This window comes from Thalassophryne amazonica, chromosome 2 (assembly GCF_902500255.1).
Source record: "Thalassophryne amazonica chromosome 2, fThaAma1.1, whole genome shotgun sequence".
In the NCBI taxonomy this organism is placed as follows: domain Eukaryota; kingdom Metazoa; phylum Chordata; class Actinopteri; order Batrachoidiformes; family Batrachoididae; genus Thalassophryne; species Thalassophryne amazonica.
Window position 1 is genome coordinate 95216069 of NC_047104.1, and position 17748 is coordinate 95233816.

A 17748-nucleotide genomic window follows, 5' to 3' on the forward strand; every position below is an offset into this window, starting at 1 on the left:
CACTCTTGAAGTAATATTCAAATATGGTATCAAATTCCATCTCGCAACTTCCTGAATAATTTCTTTTTTTAAAAGATCATAATTTAATTCTTCAAGGTTAGACAAATCAGTCGGTAAATTGATACCTAAATATTTAATAAATTTTTTGTTCCAGTCAAATTTAAATGCTTGACTCACATGGACGGAAGGGCAATAATTAAAACACAAGACTTGAGATTTTTGTTCATTCAATTTGTATCCAGAATAACTCCCATAATCTCTCAGGGTTGCAATTAATTCTGGAAAAGTCTCTGTGGGATTTGATAGATAAACCATGACATCATCTGCAAACAGAGCCAATTTTTGTTCTCCTGCTGTCATTTGAATACCTTTTATTTTTTTATTTTCTCTTATGTTCTGAGCCAGAGGTTCAATAAATATTGAAAACAAAAGTGGACTGAGCCCACATCCCTGTCTCGTAGATCTTTTAAGCTCAAAAGGATCAGAAAGAGCACCATTTATTTTTAATCTTGCAACGGGTTTGCTATATAATGCTTTTAATGTCCTAATAATCACTTCATCGAATTTGAATGTTTCCATAACTTTAAACAGGAAATGCCACCTCACTGAGTCGAAAGCTTTCTCCGCATCTAAGCTCAATAAAATTGCCTGTGTTTTGTTTAAATTTATATGTCTAATGATTTGTAAAGATCTCCTCACATTGTCATGAGTTTGCCGTGCCTTAACAAACCCAGTTTGGTCAAAATGTATTATTCTGGGCAAGATCCTTTCCATCCTTCTGGCTAAAATAGATGTGAATATTTTATAGCCTATATTTAATACACTTATAGGCCTATAGTTTGAGCATTCAGTTTTGTCCTTGCCCTCTTTAGGTATTAAAGAAATGATTGCCTCGTTCCATGAGGGACGAATCTCTCCTCCTCCAAGAACCCAGTTATAAGTTTTCAACAAGATTGGAGTTAAAGCAGTGCTTAATTTTTTGTACCACTCTGCTGTGAATCCATCGGCGCCTGGACTCTTATTGGATTTAAGTCTACCTATAGCAGATTGTATTTCTTCCTTTGTGATTTCCGAAATCAATTTTTTATTTTCCTCTTCTGTGACCGAGGGTAATGTGAGTGAATTCAGTAATTTCTCCATATTTTGATCGGTGCCAACGGGTGGTTGGGAGTATAACATTTTGTAATAATCTTTGAAGCAATTTGTAATTTGATCTATTTGGTGATATATTTCTTTTGTTATAGGGTCTTTTATCTTACTAATTATGTTTTCAGATGTCTGTTTTCTAAGTTTGTAAGCTAATTGTTTCATATGTTTAGTGCCTCCTTCATAATAATTCTGTTTAGTAAATAAGATTTTCTTCTGGATTCCTTGGTCGTATAATTCCTCTATTTGGTTTCTTTTCTTTTTTATCTCTAATTGTGTATGCTCATCTAATGTCCCCTTATGTTTAGTCTCTAGCAATAACAACTCAGATTGTAATGTCTTAAGTTTTTCAGTTCTTTGTCTTTTAATATGTGTAGATTTTGCTATAGTTCCTCCTCTCATAACTGCTTTACAAGCATCCCATAATATGTGCACCAAAGTTTCACCATTGTCATTTATTTGTAGATATTCTGATATTTCTGCCGATAGCTGCTCACATATGTTATTATTCAGTATACTATTATTTAGTCTCCAATAAGTCTCTTTTCTACTCTGATTCATGGAAACAGACAAATATAAAGGGGAGTGATCAGAGATGTCCATGGCCCCAATTGAGCAACTCTGTATTCTATCCATATCTGTTTTAAATGTAAAAAAATAATCGATTCTTGAATAACAGGAATGTGGGGATGAATAGAATGTATAATTCCTATCAGCAGGATGCAAATTTCTCCAGATATCAACAATGCCCATTTCTTCCAACATTAAATTTATCTTTTTAGTCATTTTTTGAGTTTGAGAGGCTCTATTCCCAGATGAGTCGGTGCTCGGTCTCAATGCCATATTAAGGTCTCCTGCACAAACAAGTAGCCCCTTTGCCTCAGTTACTGCTTTTTCTATTATTTGAATATATTGCTCTGATTTGGAGCCGGGGGGGGGACATATATATTGTATAGTGTAAATAATTCTCCATCTAATTTCCCTATTACCATTACATACCTCCCCTCTTTATCCTTGATTGTTGAAATATGTTCAAAAATGACTCTTCCTGTTATTAATATTGCTACTCCTCTTGTATGTTTTAATCCATTGGATGAGAAGAAAACTTTTTAAGTCTCTCATGCTCTAATCCGGCCATGTGAGTCTCTTGCAAAAATTTTACTTTGCTTATTGGGGCTCAAAAGCCCATTTACGTTAAGAGTTAAAAAATTTAGCATATGTGTGTGGTAAAAATCTTGATGAGAATATACCCTTTATGTGACACCCTGAACTTGTTGGTATGAGTTTCATGACTACAATACACATAATACCCACTGTAAACTGAACTATCAAGAACATTAAGAGCACCAAACAACATGAAATAAAATAAAATCAGAAAGTCTTCCTTTTCCTCAGGATCCCTGGATACCTGGATGTCTTTGCTGGAAAGTGGGGAGAAAGGTCCCTCCCTATGGTCAGGGCTCCCCCTTGTGGCGGAATGTCCGACCCGCATATACATCCCCCACAATAAGTCCAACAAACTACGCTACTTCCGCTGACGCCCAACTGGCCACGTTTAACAATTTGCAAAAGACAGCTAACAAAACACTCATACCTATATATATATATATATATATATATATATATATATATATATATATATATATATACACATATACACTTTTTTTTGTAAAACAATATCGTCTTTCATTTCCTCGTCGACAGATCTCTCTCTCCTCTGCGAAACTCTTGAAGTCTCTCTTTCACTATCCTCTCGACAGTTGATTCATGGCCTCCTGGGCGTACTTGTTGCCATGGGAATGCGGCGTTGATTCTCTCCTCGATGTTCGTGTCTGGAGGCGTCTTCGTCCTGCCCACTGTCACCTCCAGCCCTCGGGCCCGCAACTCCCGCGTAGCGTCCTCTGCGTCATTATACGTTCTTGGTGTCTTCCGGGATTCCGTATATGCGAATATTGGATCCTCTTGAACGAGACTCGAGACTGATTACTTTGTTTTGTAGTTTTCTTTGCTCTTTCAGCAGCTTGAGTAGCGCTTCTCTTGTCACCACGCCACAAGCCTCGAAATCCGCAATGCGCTCCTCGGCACTGGCTATGGCTTTGCCATGTGTTTCCAAAGTGGCTGCTTGATCTATCAGCCTTTGGTTCAAATCTTTAGTAAATACAGCAAGTTCCGCTCTTATGGTTTCTGCCATATCTGCTTTCATGCCCAGGATAGCCTCCCTGATTTCCTTCAAAGATGGAGAGTCTTCGCTTGAATCCGCCGTTGACTCAGATAACGCGCCGCCGCCATTTTCGTCCTCCTCATCTTCAAGTTGTTCCTCGTGCACAATTTTAGATATATCCTCCTCATTTGTCATTTTTCTTGGATTCCGCTGTCCTTTTTTGGATTTACCCCCACTCATAATATCCTCTGTTAAGTTTCAGCGTATTTCTCGAGTTTGGAGGGTTATTTTAAGCCAGTTTTAGACAGAGCGAAAGGACTATGCACCCGTCTTGTCGCTAGCCATTCCGGAAGTCCCCTTATTTTTAGATTTTATATTTAGTTTTATATTTCCTGTTGTGTTTTTAATGAGGTTCTTTTTGTCTCTGTCTCTTAAAATTGAATTGTAGCATTATTAGTTATTATTACTATTATTGTTGTTGTTGCTATTATTAATATATAAACAAAAATACATTTAAAAATATTACAATTTGTAATAAATTTGACTCTTTTACGACAACAAACGCTGAGCCATTATTATACAAAAAACAAATGCACACAAATGTGCTGACAGCTGCAACACCTTAATGCCAACTTTAACATTGAAAATGCCATAGACATGCTAACGTGTTAGCATCGGCCCCATTTTTAAGTTAGAAAATACATCGATCAACTGTTTCAGAAGACCATAACAAGTCGGTTTAACATAAAAAAGGTAAATATTAGTCACAGACATATGTTCTTTAGGGTTTTAGCAGGGGAAAATTAAGGTAAAGCAAAATAAAACAATGAATCAACGAAGCATTAGATCGAAGCACTGCTTCGAGCTGCGAATCACTGCTTCGATTGGTTCAAGGTTCAAAGCAAAGCCGCGCTGCAGAAAAGTTGATTACAGACCCGCTGCAGGGTCTGTAATCAATGTAGAGAAATGATCATTTTGACAAACATCCCCAAAAACAGCGGCCACTCTGAAGGACCGATAAGGGAATCGTTAAGCAAAAAGGTTATTCATGTCAGTGGATCGAATCATTTCTTAACGATACCCTTTGGAAAGGAGTAGAATGCCACTTTCTTGTTTGTTTTAGTGTACTTGGTGCAAGTGATAGCCGAACACTCAGTTCATTTAGATCTTGATGTTTTTCTGATGTTACTGGTATGATAGTTATGATCCATGGTCATGAAAAATGCACATAAACAGAAACATTTGTCTCTAATACAACTCTAGAGTGACACAAAGACCGCCATTGTGCGTCTATAGCAACACCCAGTTACACACATCCAGAATGGCGGCCGGCGCTCAGCCAATTACAGTGCAGCATATAGGAAGTCGACCCTCTCTGTGTTCTCTCTGGTATACGGCATTTGCAGCAAATAGCAACGGAGACCTCTGAAAACAAAGTACTTGTGAGTAGTCATGTGCTTTCGACAAGTGATGTAGCTATTAGAAGCGTCCCAGTGTGCGCTTCACTTGTCCTCACTTGGATTGACAACCAGAGATGGATGGCAGGCCAGAGAATAATGTCCAGGTCCACTTGTCCTCAGGTTCTGATCACACACGCACGGATGCATACGTAATGTCTGATCTCAGCTATGCCTTCAACTCAAATTCTGTCACGATTGTGGCACTTTATATAGAGAGTAGGGATTGGACCGATCCGATCCCAGATCGGTATCGGGTTCTGATACTGACGTAATTCACGTATCGGAAAATACCGTTCCAACCCATGACATTTTTCGATAGCGGAGAAGAGCCACTGTGAATCCTCTCAACTGTTGGTGTTTGCTCTCTGCTTGTTTGCTGCCCAGCGGGAGGAGGGGAGAAGGGGGGATGTTTTCTGAAGCCGGGCTGTTTGAGAGAGCTCTCTTCCGCAGTGTTCTAGCTGCGATTAGCTGCAAATTTTTGCTCGGCTCTCGAGTTCAAATGGTCTGTTCGTCGAGCATGGATTTTCCAAAAAGTGAACTGAATTGTTGCTGAAAATGTGTACTACAAAGTTAGCCGCTTCACTGTCCTGAGGCTGTAAAATGCCAGCTCAGTGTGCAGCCAAAGACGAGAAGCCTAACAGAGATTCTGTCCGCTGAAAGGGAAAAAGTCTCCATTAAAATCCTGCGCATGAGCATTGATGATGATACATTTATTTTACAGTTGAAAGCCTTTGTGTTTCCAAAAAGTTCAATTTGTGCAGCACGAAAACTGCTGTTTTCGAGAGGAAGAAAAAGAGAGAGCAAGATGGAAGGAGAGAGAAAGTGAGCGAAAAAGAGAAAGCGAGTGAGAGAGAGAAAGAGAGAGAGCCAGCGAAAGAGAGAAATCGAGCAAGAGAGAGAGCGAGCGAGAGACAGACAGACAGAGAGAGAGGGAGAGAAACAGGCAGAGAGAGGGAGAGACAGGCAGAGAGAGAGTGCACTGTCTTTTTTCTTTAAGTCTATAAAAATAAAAGTACGAGGTCTGTTAGAAAAGTAACGGATCTTTTTATTTTTTGCAAAAACTATATGGATTTGAATCATGTGTGATTGCATCAGCCAAGCTTGAACCTTCATGTGCATGCGTGAGTTTTTTCACACCTGTCGGTTGCGTCATTCACCTGTGAGCACGCCTTGTGGGAGGAGTGGTCCAGCCCCCTCGTCGGATTTTCATTGTCAGGAAATTGGCTGATCGACTGCCGCTTTGCTTCATCAAGATTTTTTCAGAAAGTGTGAGAGACAGCCAAGTGGAAACCATTTGGAAAATTCAGATGGCTTTCGGTGAAGATCTTATGGGGATCACACAGATTAAGGACAATTACAACTGGATTAAAGATGGCCCACAGCGGTGGATGGCGCGCTGCGCACCGAGCGGCGATTGACAGGCTCAAATGACCAGATCATTTCCAAAGTGAACGCTTTGTTGATCCGGGACGTCATCTGACTACCAGAGAAATGGCAAGACAGCTGGACATAGCACTTTTTTGGCACATTCCACTGTTACAGGAGTTTTTGTAATGGAAAGAGGAGCGGAGAAATTTGCCATGGAGCCTCTCATGGCGCGGGACGAAAGCACCTCTGTGTTGGTCTCGCAGGACAAGCCCTAACATGCCCAGCTCTTGCACCATTCGGAAGATTCAGACGGCTTTCGGTGGCTTTTCAGTTGTGTGACTATCCGAGAAATTGTGGACGAGCTGGACATGCCACAACATGTCTTGTGAGGCTTCATCACGGCATTGCTTTTTGTTCTGTGCCCTGTGCCTCCGTCCCGACGCGCAAATTCCTCCGCATGTCTTTTCATGCTGAAAAAGTGCTGATGTCAAACTCTTCTGCCATTTCTGTGGTAGTCAGACGACGTCCCGGCTCAACAAAGCGTTTACTTTGGAAATGAACGGCACATTCCACTGTTACAGGAGTTTTTTGTCATGAAAAGACGTGCGGAGGAATTGGCGCGTCGGGACGGAGGCGCAGGGCACAGAACAAAAAGCAACGCCGTGATGAAGCCTCACAGGACATGTTGTGGCATGTCCAGCTCGTCCATAATTTCTCGGATAGTCACATGATTGAAAAGCCACCGAAAGCCGTCTGAATCTTCTGAATGGTCCAAGAGCTGGGCATGTTAGGGCTTGTCCTGTGAGACCAACACGGAGGTGCTTTCGTCCCGCGCCATAAGCGGCTCCGTGGCGAATTTCTCTGCTCCTCTTTCCATTACAAAAACTCCTGTAACAGTGGAATGTGCCGAAAAAGTGCTATGTCCAGCTGTCTTGCCATTTCTCTGGTAGTCAGACGATGTCCCGGATCAACAAAGCGTTTACTTTGGAAATGATCTGGTCATTTGAGCCTGTCGATCGCCGCTCGGTGCGCGGCGCGCCATCTGCCACTGTGGGCCGTCTTTAATCCAGTTGTAATTGTCCTTAATCTGTGTGATCCCCATAAGATCTTCACCGAAAGCCATCTGAATTTTCCAAATGGTTTCCACTTGGCTGTCTCTCACACTTTCTGAAAAAAATCTTGATAAAGCAAAGCGTCAGTCGATTAGCCAATTTCCTGACAATGAAAATCCGACGAGGCTGGACCACTCCTCCCACAAGGCGTGCTCACAGGCGAATGACGCAACCGACAGGCGTGAAAAAACTCATGCATGTGCACGAAGGTTCAAGCTTGGCTGATGCAATCACACATGATTCAAATCCATATAGTTTTTGCAAAAAATAAAAAGGTCCGTTACTTTTCTAACAGACCTCGTACTTAATTCTTTCACCAAAACATCAAATCTAGGCTTTCATCTTAGATACACCTTCTGGCAAATTGTAGCTCAACTTTCAGGTCTCCTTTTTAAGAAAAACCTCATATAAAATCAACAGTAATGATAATAATAATATTAAAGCAAACAGAGCTCTGGTATCAGATCGGAAAAGTATTGGTATCAGCAGATATCCAAATTCAGGTATCGGGATTGGAAGTGAAAAATTATGGATCGGTGAATCCCTAATAGAGAGTCCATTATCTCCTGAAAATAACATCTTCTGAGTTTTAACAATATGAGACATACATCTGTGTGACCAGGCGGTCTGTGGTGAAGACAGTCCATGTGCATCTACATGGCATCATGACACAAACAGCAGCGTCATGACACTTTAAGTCCCAAAATCTGACAAAGTTAAGCATGTTGGGGTGAAGTGTGTCATTTCCTCTGTAAATTCGAGCCATCACTTTCAAATAAAAGCTCCGAAGCTTCGTTATCGGGCATAACCGCACTTGTTTCGCTCTGTCTGTCAGCTATCACGTTTCTGTTTTGCTAATAAGTACATCACGCCGAAAATTGCAGAGTTAGACGTTTTCCGGAAATGCACCTGTTAACTCGCTCAGGGAGAACAATAAAAAACATCAGAGACCACTAATTATGAGCACATGTACGCGGAGAGACTTACAATCATAAATACTTTGATGTTGTGTTGTTAACTTGGACATTAAAAAATGTGACATGTCCTTTAAGGAGCTTGCTCAAGAGTAATGATGGTAATGATTGAGACAAGTGTCCTACTTGCACTTTCCTGTCTAGTGAAGCCATTGAACCTACAGTGTAATCTTACAGTCACCAGCCCACTTCTCCAACCTTTAGGTCACCACTTCATCAAAGACTTGTTTTCTGTAGCTGAGGACCTTGTACAGCAAATCCTGGCATTGTTGTTTATGAATGGATAAATGAGAGGAATATTGTGAAATGCTTTATTTATTTATTTTTCTTTTTAAAGCATCTGTCCTTAGTCTTAATTGTTTGCACAGGTTTCTCTCTCTCATCATTCCTCAAAACTAATCACTTGTGTGTGTGTGTGTGTGTGTGTGTGTGTGGTGGTGGTGGTGGGGGGGTAGGATCTGCTTTTCAAAAGAAAAAAAAAACAATTTTCTGACTTCTGTCACCTTCTGGATAGGTTTCAGCTTCATTTAGAAATGGAGCCCAAATCAAATGCATATTAGTTTTAAACCTTGCATGTGGTTCTTTGTGTGTGCTGATCACATCTGGAACTTGAAACATGAACTCTCCTGCTGGAATTCTACTGGAAAGTAGCAGTAGACATAAAGAACTTAGGCATTAGACATATGCAAATAATTAATAACTGTGTTACATTGTGTAGTATTTTACCTACATTTTTGAAGAATAAATACTGTAAATCCTGCATATACAACCCCTGGCAAAGATTATGGAATCACCGGCCTCGGAGGATGTTCATTCAGTTGTTTAATTTTGTAGAAAAAAAGCAGATCACAGACATGACACAAAACTAAAGTCATTTCAAATGGCAACTTTCTGGCTTTAAGAAACACTATAAGAAATCAAGAAAAAAAAGATTGTGGCAGTCAGTAATGGTTACTTTTTTAGACCAAGCAGAGGAAAAAAATATGGAATCACTCAATTCTGAGGAAAAAATTATGGAATCACCCTGTAAATTTTCATCCCCAAAACTAACACCTGCATCATATCAGATCTGCTCATTAGTCTGCATCTAAAAAGGAGTGAACACAACTTGGAGAGCTGTTTCACCAAGTGGACTGACATGAATCATGGCTCCAACACGAGAGATGTCAATTGAAACAAAGGAGAGGATTATCAAACTCTTAAAAGAGTAAATCATCATGCAATGTTGCAAAAGATGTTGGTTGTTCACAGTCAGCTGTGTCTAAACTCTGGACCAAATACAAACAACATGGGAAGGTTGTTAAAGGCAAACATACTGGTAGACCAAGGAAGACATCAAAGCGTCAAGACAGAAAACTTAAAGCAATATGTCTCAAAAATCGAAAAATGTACAACAAAACAAATGAGGAACGAATGGGAAGAAACTGGAGTCAACGTCTGTGACCGAACTGTAAGAAACCGCCTAAACGAAATGGGATTTACATACAGAAAAGCTAAACGAAAGGCATCATTAACACCTAAACAGAAAAAAACAAGGTTACAATGGGTAAGGAAAAGCAATTGTGGACTGTGGATGACTGGATGAAAGTCATATTCAGTGATGAATCTCAAATCTGCATTGGGCAAGGTGATGATGCTGGAACTTTTGTTTGGTGCCTTTCCAGTGAAATTTATAAAGATGACTGCCTGAAGAGAACATGTAAATTTCCACAGTCATTGATGATATGGGGCTGCATGTCAGGTAAAGGCACTGGGGAGATGGCTGTCATTACATCATCAATAAATGCACAAGTTTATGTTGATATTTTGGACAATTGAAAGGATGTTTGGGGATGATGAAATCATTTTTCAAGATGATAATGCATCTTGCCATAGATCAAAAACTGCAAAAACATTCCTTGCAAAAAGACACATAGGGTCAATGTCATGGCATAGGGTCAATGTCATTGAGCAGATCTGATTTGATGCAGGTGTTAATTTGGGGGATGAAAATTTACAGGGTGATTCCATAATTTTCTCCTCAGAATTGAGTGATTCCATATTTTTTCCTCTGCTTGGTCTTTTTTTCTTTATTTCTTATAGTGTTTCTTAAAGCCAGAAAGTTGCCATTTTGAAATGACCTTAGTTTTGTGTCATGTCTGTGATCTGCTTTTTTTCTACAAAATTAAACAACTGAATGAACATCCTCTGAGGTCGGTGATTCCATAATATTTGCCAGGGGTTGTATTTGCATTAATATAGGCATTAATGAAGATGCAGCAACTGTTAATTTTTGGGGGGAGCAGACTCTTATCTATGGCTTCTTGTGAGGTACAGTGTTATGAAAAGGTTTGTGCACTCTTGAACTGATATATATTTAAATATTTTATGCATAAAAAAAATCATACTTCTTTTTATTAGAAGTTATAAAAGTTATGGTATCAAAATAAATGTGCAGTTGTATGAGAAGCAAATCCTATAAGACCCATTGATGTCCATTGATGTAAATTGCATTGTATTTTCTTAGAACTAGTCTGCATATACATAGTATTCAGTTGGATTGTTTGGTTCATAATATATATAATTATTTGAAGCTTCTTCCTGTGACTACTGTTTTTCCTGAGTAGTTGTGTATCATGCAGCTGCTAAAATATGCATGACAGCTAATAGTTCACAGTTGAACCTGAGGGGGAAGTTTGATGAGGATAAAGCAGGAGAAGGCCCATACAATTTTTCTATTTCCTTCACCAGTCTCTTTTTTTATTTCCAAATAAAAGTAACATTTATTGGTAATTGATCAGAAGACAAATAAATATGAAGAATAAATGATAATCAATAAAAAATGAACAGATTAATCAAAAAATAATTGAGAGATTAATCAATTACAAACGTAATTGATAGTTGTAGCCCTAGTAGAATTGTGTTTGAACTGAATTTGAGTATGACTTGGCTGTTGGTGCCAGATGGCTGGTTTGAATATAAGAAATTGTCATATTTTGGCATACAAGGTCTGTGAGAAAAGTGTCCGTAGTAATTGATAGTTGTAGCCCTAGTAGATTGTGTTTGAACTGAATTTGAGTATGACTTGGCTGTTGGTGCCAGATGGCTGGTTTGAATATAAGAAATTGTTATATTTTGGCATACAAGGTCTGTGAGAAAAGTATCAGACCTTTTTATTTTTTTCAAAAACTATATGGATTTGAATCATGTGCGCTTGCATCAGACAAGCTTGAACCTTCGTGGGCATGTGTGAGTTTTTTAACACCTGTCGGTTGTGTCATTCGCCTGTGGGCAGGCTTTGAGTGAGCACTGGTCCACCCCCTCGTCGGATTTTTATTGTCAGGGAAATGGCTGAGAGGCTGCCGCTTTGCTCCATGAAATTTTTTTCAGAAACTGTTAGAGGCAGCCAGTTGGAAACCATTTGGAAGATTCAGATGGATTTCGGTGAAGATTCTATCGGTATCACATGGATTAAGGACCATTAAAACTGGATTAAAAATGGCCCATGGCGGCGGAGGGCACACCGCGCCCGATTGGCCATCGACAGGCTGGAACGAGCAGATCACTTCCAAATTTAAGGCTCTGTTGATACAGGACGTCGTGTGACTAGCAGAGAAGTTTCAGAAGAGGTCGGGATCAGCACTTTATCGGCACATTCCACTGTTAAAGGAGATTTTGTAATGAAAGACGTGCGGACGGATTCGCGCGTCGCAACGCAGCCGCTCATGGCGCGGGACAAACAACACCTCTGTGTTGGAAGTCTCACAGGACAAGTTGGAACATGCCCAGCTGTCAAACAATTTCTCGGATACTCACGCGAATGAAAAGCCACCGAAAGCCGTCTGAATCTTACGAAAGGTTTCCAACACGGAGGTGTTGTTTGTCCTGCGCCATGAGCGACTGCATGCGCGAATTCGTCCGCACATCTTTCATTACAAAATCTCCTTTAACAGTGGAATGTGCCGATAAAGTGCTGATCCCGACCTCTTCTGAAACTTCTCTGCCAGTCACACAACGTCCTGCATGCACAGAGCCTTAAATTTGGAAGTGATCTGCTCGTTCCAGCCTGTCGATGGCCGCTCGGGGCGCGGTGCGCCCTCCGCCACCGTGGGCCGTTTTTAATCCAGTTTTAATGGTCCTTAATCCATGTGATACTGATAGAATCGTCACCGAAATCCATCTGAATCTTCCAAATGGTTTCCAACTGGCTGCCTGTAACAGTTTCTGAAAAAAATTTCATGGAGCAAAGTGGCAGCCTCTCAGCCATTTCCCTGACAATAAAAATCCGACGAGGGGGGTGGACCAGTGCTCACTCAAAGCCTGCCCACAGGCGAATGACGCAACCGACAGGCGTGAAAAAACTCACGCATGCGCACGAAGGTTCAAGCTTGTCTGATGCAAGCGCACATGATTCAAATCCATATAGTTTTTGAAAAAAATAAAAAGGTCAGATAGTTTTCTCACAGACCTCGTATTTACAAAATGTTTGTAGATTAAAAATAATTTTGGATTGTAGTTTGTGATAACTTTCAGTCCATGAAATAGCAAATAACTAGCACGTCAATGACACAGATCGTATCTTGTTTTATTCTTTGAAGTATTTCCCCCACACTGCAGTTGAAGAACATGTTGACATACCATAAGTAAAATCTTTTACCAATAGCTGTAAATTTGCTGAGTCATTTTAGCATTTACACTAACTGTGTAAATACACTTTTGAATGAAACCTGAAGTACACCGCAGAATGTTTACAGGAATTTGTAAACTGTTTTGGGGTATAGGATTGTACATATTGCTGTAAATATTTTTGCTTATAGTTGATGTTCTCTTCCTGACTCTTTATGACAGTATCTAATTTTTCTTGAATGGTGTGTTATTTTGGTTCATTTTTTCTCAGCAATGTGTAGTTCAGGAGCATGTCCTATTTTCAGTGAATTTCAGTGTTTTCACCACCAAAATATTTTTCCAATAATCCAATCCAATTCAGTTTATTTTAGAGCACATTTAAAACAACAAGGTTGACCAAAGTGCTGTACAACAAAGACAAATATAAATAAAATAATTACATGGTAAATAACAGTGGCAACAATATAAGTCTTTAAAACAGTAAAATCATCAACCCTCTAGTCAAAAGCCAAAGAAAACAAATATGTTTTAAGGTGAGATTTAAAAACTAGAGGTGAATCCACCTGCCTGATACAGAGAGGCAGGTCATTCCACAATCTGGGACCAACAACAGAAAAAGCTCTATTACCTCTAAGTTTGAGCTTGGTCTGAGGAACTACAAGCAGAGCTTGATCTCGTGACCTAAGAGAATGTGATGGGGAATAAGACACGAGCAGGTCAGACAGATACCGTGGGGCAAGATCATTGAGACATTTAAAAACAAACAATAAAATTTTAAAATCAATATGATAATGAACTGGCAGCCAGTGAAGGGAAGAAAGAATGGGTGAAATCAAAATTTCTAAATGCAGCAAGGAAGAACTGTGAGCATTTATTTGTTCATTCATTTTCTGCTGCTTATCCGGGTTGGGGTTGTGGTGGGAGTATACTAAGCAGCTCAGGTCACTAAGCAGCTCGGTTGATTGATATGATTTTTATCCTCTGTGTGGCTTTTCAGCGCTTTTTCACAGAAAGTTTATTGAATCTAAACTTGAGATTTTCCTGCAAGTAAGCATTGCAAGTTAACATGGAGTGAGAAGAGTCATTCTTCCACTCCATATGAATGCATGAACATCATTCTGACAGTCTTTTTCATTTCATCTGCTTTCTTTCATAAACCTTGAAGCATATGTGTTGGGACCCCTGAAATAAAGGATAGTAAAACTGTATAATGTGAGAAATGCTGATAACAATGATATGCATTGTGTTTAATCTTCAGATATGCGGTGGGGTCTGGTTCAGCGGTGGCAGTAGGGCCATGAGTCAGATAAGTAAGAGATACACTGTAGTTTTTTTACATTTTGGAAAGTGATTCCATTAATACCGTGGGTAGTTGGTGATTGTGACTCTTAGTGCTTACTCATTGGTGTGAAATTGAATTATTTCAAATAACTGTTGTTTGAAAAATTCTGTTTAAATGAATTGCTGCGACCTTGAAATGTATACAGGGAATAGTGGTTAAATCCCTCATTCCTTCAGCCTGTGCTTTCCTGTGTCTATCCTGAAGGTGGGGAAGAACCACCTTCCTAAGCGATTGCAAACATACAGTAAGGGTAGTGACTGTGAAGAATGAAGTGTGGAAATTGCAGGGAATGAGAGTTTGGATTATTGCATCTCAGGTGAGCATTACCAGATAAATTGAAGCTGAGCTAGACTGGTAAGGCACTTCAAAAGTGTGCCAGAGAAGGTGGAGTGGAAAAAATAGGTTCCACAAGATTCAATTTTTCCCTCTTTTAGCTGTGTTGATACAGACTTGATGAGGCCATTAGTTTCTTAACGTAGCAGGATTAGTGGATGGGTGCTGTTTTAGGACTTATTTTGTTTTCTGTGGAGTTGTTTACCTTTATCATTTGGTCACTAATATAAATAAACAAATCTTATTCAGCAGACTTAGGTTTTAGCTACAGACAAATACATCCATATTCTTATTTACGAGGTCTGTTAGAAAAGTATCCAACCTTTTCATTTTTTGCAAAAACCTGATGGATTTGAATAACGTGTGCTTGCACAAGCCAACCTTGAACCTTCGTGCACATGCATGAATTTTTTCACACCTGTCGATTGTGGCCTTTGTGTGAGGATGGGTGTAGTCTCTCGTCCGATTTTCATTCCAAGGAAAATGGCGGAATGACTGGAGCAACGCGACTGCATCAAATTTTGCCAGAAACTGGGTGACAGCCAGGTGGAAACCATTCTTATTATTCAGATGGCTTTCAGTGATGATCCTATGGGCATCACACAGATTAAGGAGCGGTACAACCGGTTTAAAGATGGCCGCACAACAGTGGAGAGCAAGCTACGCTCCGGTCGGCCATCAACATGCTGAAATGACCAGATCATTTCCAAAGTGAATGCTGTGGTGATGCGGGACCGTCGTGTGACTAACCGAGAAATTGCGGAAGAGGTGGACATCAGCACTTTTTCGGCACATTCTACTGTGACAGAAGATTTGGCCATGAAAAGAGTGGCAGTGAAATAAGCTGCTAACGGCGGAGCAAAAGCAACTCTGTGTTGAAGTCTCAGGACATGCTGGACTCCGAAAAATGATGTCCACCTCTTTCACCATTCGGAAGATTCAGACGGCTTTCGGTGGCTTTTCAGTCGTGTGACTATCCGAGAAATTGTGGAAGAGGTGGGCATGTCACAGCATGTCCTGTGAGACTTCAACACTGAGGTGCTTTTGTTCCGCCAGCAGCAGCACGAATTTTACCGCCACTCTTTCATGGCCAAATCTTCTGTCACAGTGGAATGTGCTGAAAAAGTGCTGATGTCCACCTCTTCCGCAATTTCTCGGTTAGTCACACGACGGTCCCGCATCACCACAGCGTTCACTTCAGAAATGATCTGGTCATTTCAGCATGTTGATGGCCGACCGGAGCACGACTTGCTCTTCACCGTTGCACTGTTGTGCGGACGTCTTTAAACCGGTTATACCGCTTCTTAATCTGTGTGATGTCCATAGGATCGTCACCGAAAGCCGTCTGAATCATCCGAATGGTTTCCACCTGGCTGTCGCCCAGTTTCTGGCAAAATTTGATGCAGTAGCGCTGCTCCAGTCGTTCCGCCATTTTCCTTGGAATAAAAATCCGACGAGAGACTACACCTGTCCTCACACAAAGGCTGCTTACCAGCAAATGACGCAATTGACAGGCATGAAAAAATTCACGCATGCGCATGAAGGTTCAAGGTTGGCTCATGCAAGCACACGTGATTCAAAACCATCAGGTTTTTGCAAAAAATAAAAAGGTCAGATACTTTTCTAACAGACCTCGTATTTATTTATTTATTTATTTATTTATTTATTTGTTTGTTTGTTTAACTGGTAAGTTGGACATAACTTATCCATATTTGTTTTTCTTTCTGTCAAAAAAATGCAGCCATTTTCACAGCCAAAAATGATTTTATTTCCTTTTTTGTCATTCAGAAGGGTTCGATTCAAAGAGCTCTGAGAAATAGTTATATTACTTAAAAAAATGTTTAAGAAAATGCAGCTTTACAAGGTTAATCAAGTGATTCTAGATGTAAATTTATTTATCTGCTTTGCTCGTTCGGAGTTGGCTGACAGTTTAGCGAAGCGCTGGTCAGTAGATGGCAGATAATGCTGCTCCTCTCTTTTAGCTCCGGGTGATGACGTAGCATGTGGGCTTGCGGATTTGAAGTGTTTCCGAAGTTCTTGACTTTCATTTTGCAGATTTTGCACACTGCATAAGTCATGTCAAGCTCCTTCTTACGCAGCAAATAATAAAATCCAAAATGCGCTCAAACATTTGCCTTCAGCAAAGACGGTGCTGGCTGAATTAGCTCTTCGTCCGCCATGCTAAGCTACAGCCACTGAACTCTGCAGCTCATGAGTGTGTGAAGCACGCCGGACCCCCCCCCCCGCAGGGACGCTGCAGTACGGAAGCCGTTGCCTGACAAACAGTACACGCAGCAAGTAAGCAAGAAAATGTAAAAAAAAAAAAATGCTTTTTAAAAATCGATTCTTGGACATTTTGGATTGACACCCCTAACTTTTTCGCTATTGCTGTGTTGTCACGGCAGCAGCGCTACTATTGAGGGTTAAAATATGATGCATATGACGCAATAATCCTACATCCGGGGACAGCCCTTGTATGTCCCCATCAGAAACATGGCAGTTTCTCTGAGTTTTTGGATAAATTACATGGAAATCAAAGTGAAATGCAAAGAAAAAGTGACGATGCGGTGGTAAGTGGAAATGTGTTGCGGTTTGTTTATGACCCAGTGCTCAAACATATCGAGACGGTTGTGCAGGCGAGAGACTGCAGCTATTCTGTCACAGTGTGTGTGTAGGCTAACACCTACCGACATGACCATTCCCATTTGCCTTGTCTTCCATTTTCCACTGGGAACGGAAAAAAACCTGCACTTTTTGGGAGCGCTTCAGTGATTGCACCCAAAAACAAAAAAGTATACCATCTTTCTGTGTGAAGTGATGCTGTATTTGTGTGGCGCAGTGGGAGGCTGTCCCTGGAAGTGGTCAAATCCTGCAATATCACACAGGGTTTCAAACCAGACTGCGCTGCCCCATTGTCTGCTTGACTTAGTTCATGCAATGTAGTTACTGGGCTAAATCCACAAAGACACTGCTCAAATTTTTTTTTTTACTTCCACCTCAAGGAGGGGGAGTAAAGTATTGTTTATCATGGCTCTGTGTTTGTGTGTGTGTATCTATCTGTGTCTGTTTGTCTTTCCACACATAACAATACCAGCAACGGAGTATAACTGATGAACTTATTGACAGTGCAGTTGATATTTTGATCATACTAATAATAACAAGAGCAATCAGAGATTTCTGACGTCTGCCAATCTGGATCCAGATCACCTCCAAACTGCTGTGGAGTCTTCCATGCCCTAATATCTAT

The 17748-nt window shown here is 40.4% G+C and overlaps 1 protein-coding gene across 10 annotated transcripts in view; it reads left to right on the forward strand.

Annotated features, from left to right (window-relative positions):
- Positions 1–17748, forward strand: part of tcf12 (transcription factor 12) — a 338068-nt gene that overhangs the window by 23080 nt on the left and 297240 nt on the right. Inside the window, exon 3 of one of the 10 annotated variants that reach the window (XM_034189949.1) lies at positions 14085–14136. The exons of the other annotated variants lie outside the window; for them this stretch is intronic. Coding sequence (XP_034045840.1) covers positions 14124–14136 — 13 coding nt within the window. The 5' untranslated portion in view covers positions 14085–14123. The remainder of the gene's footprint in view (positions 1–14084; positions 14137–17748) is intronic. 10 annotated transcript variants of the gene reach the window in all.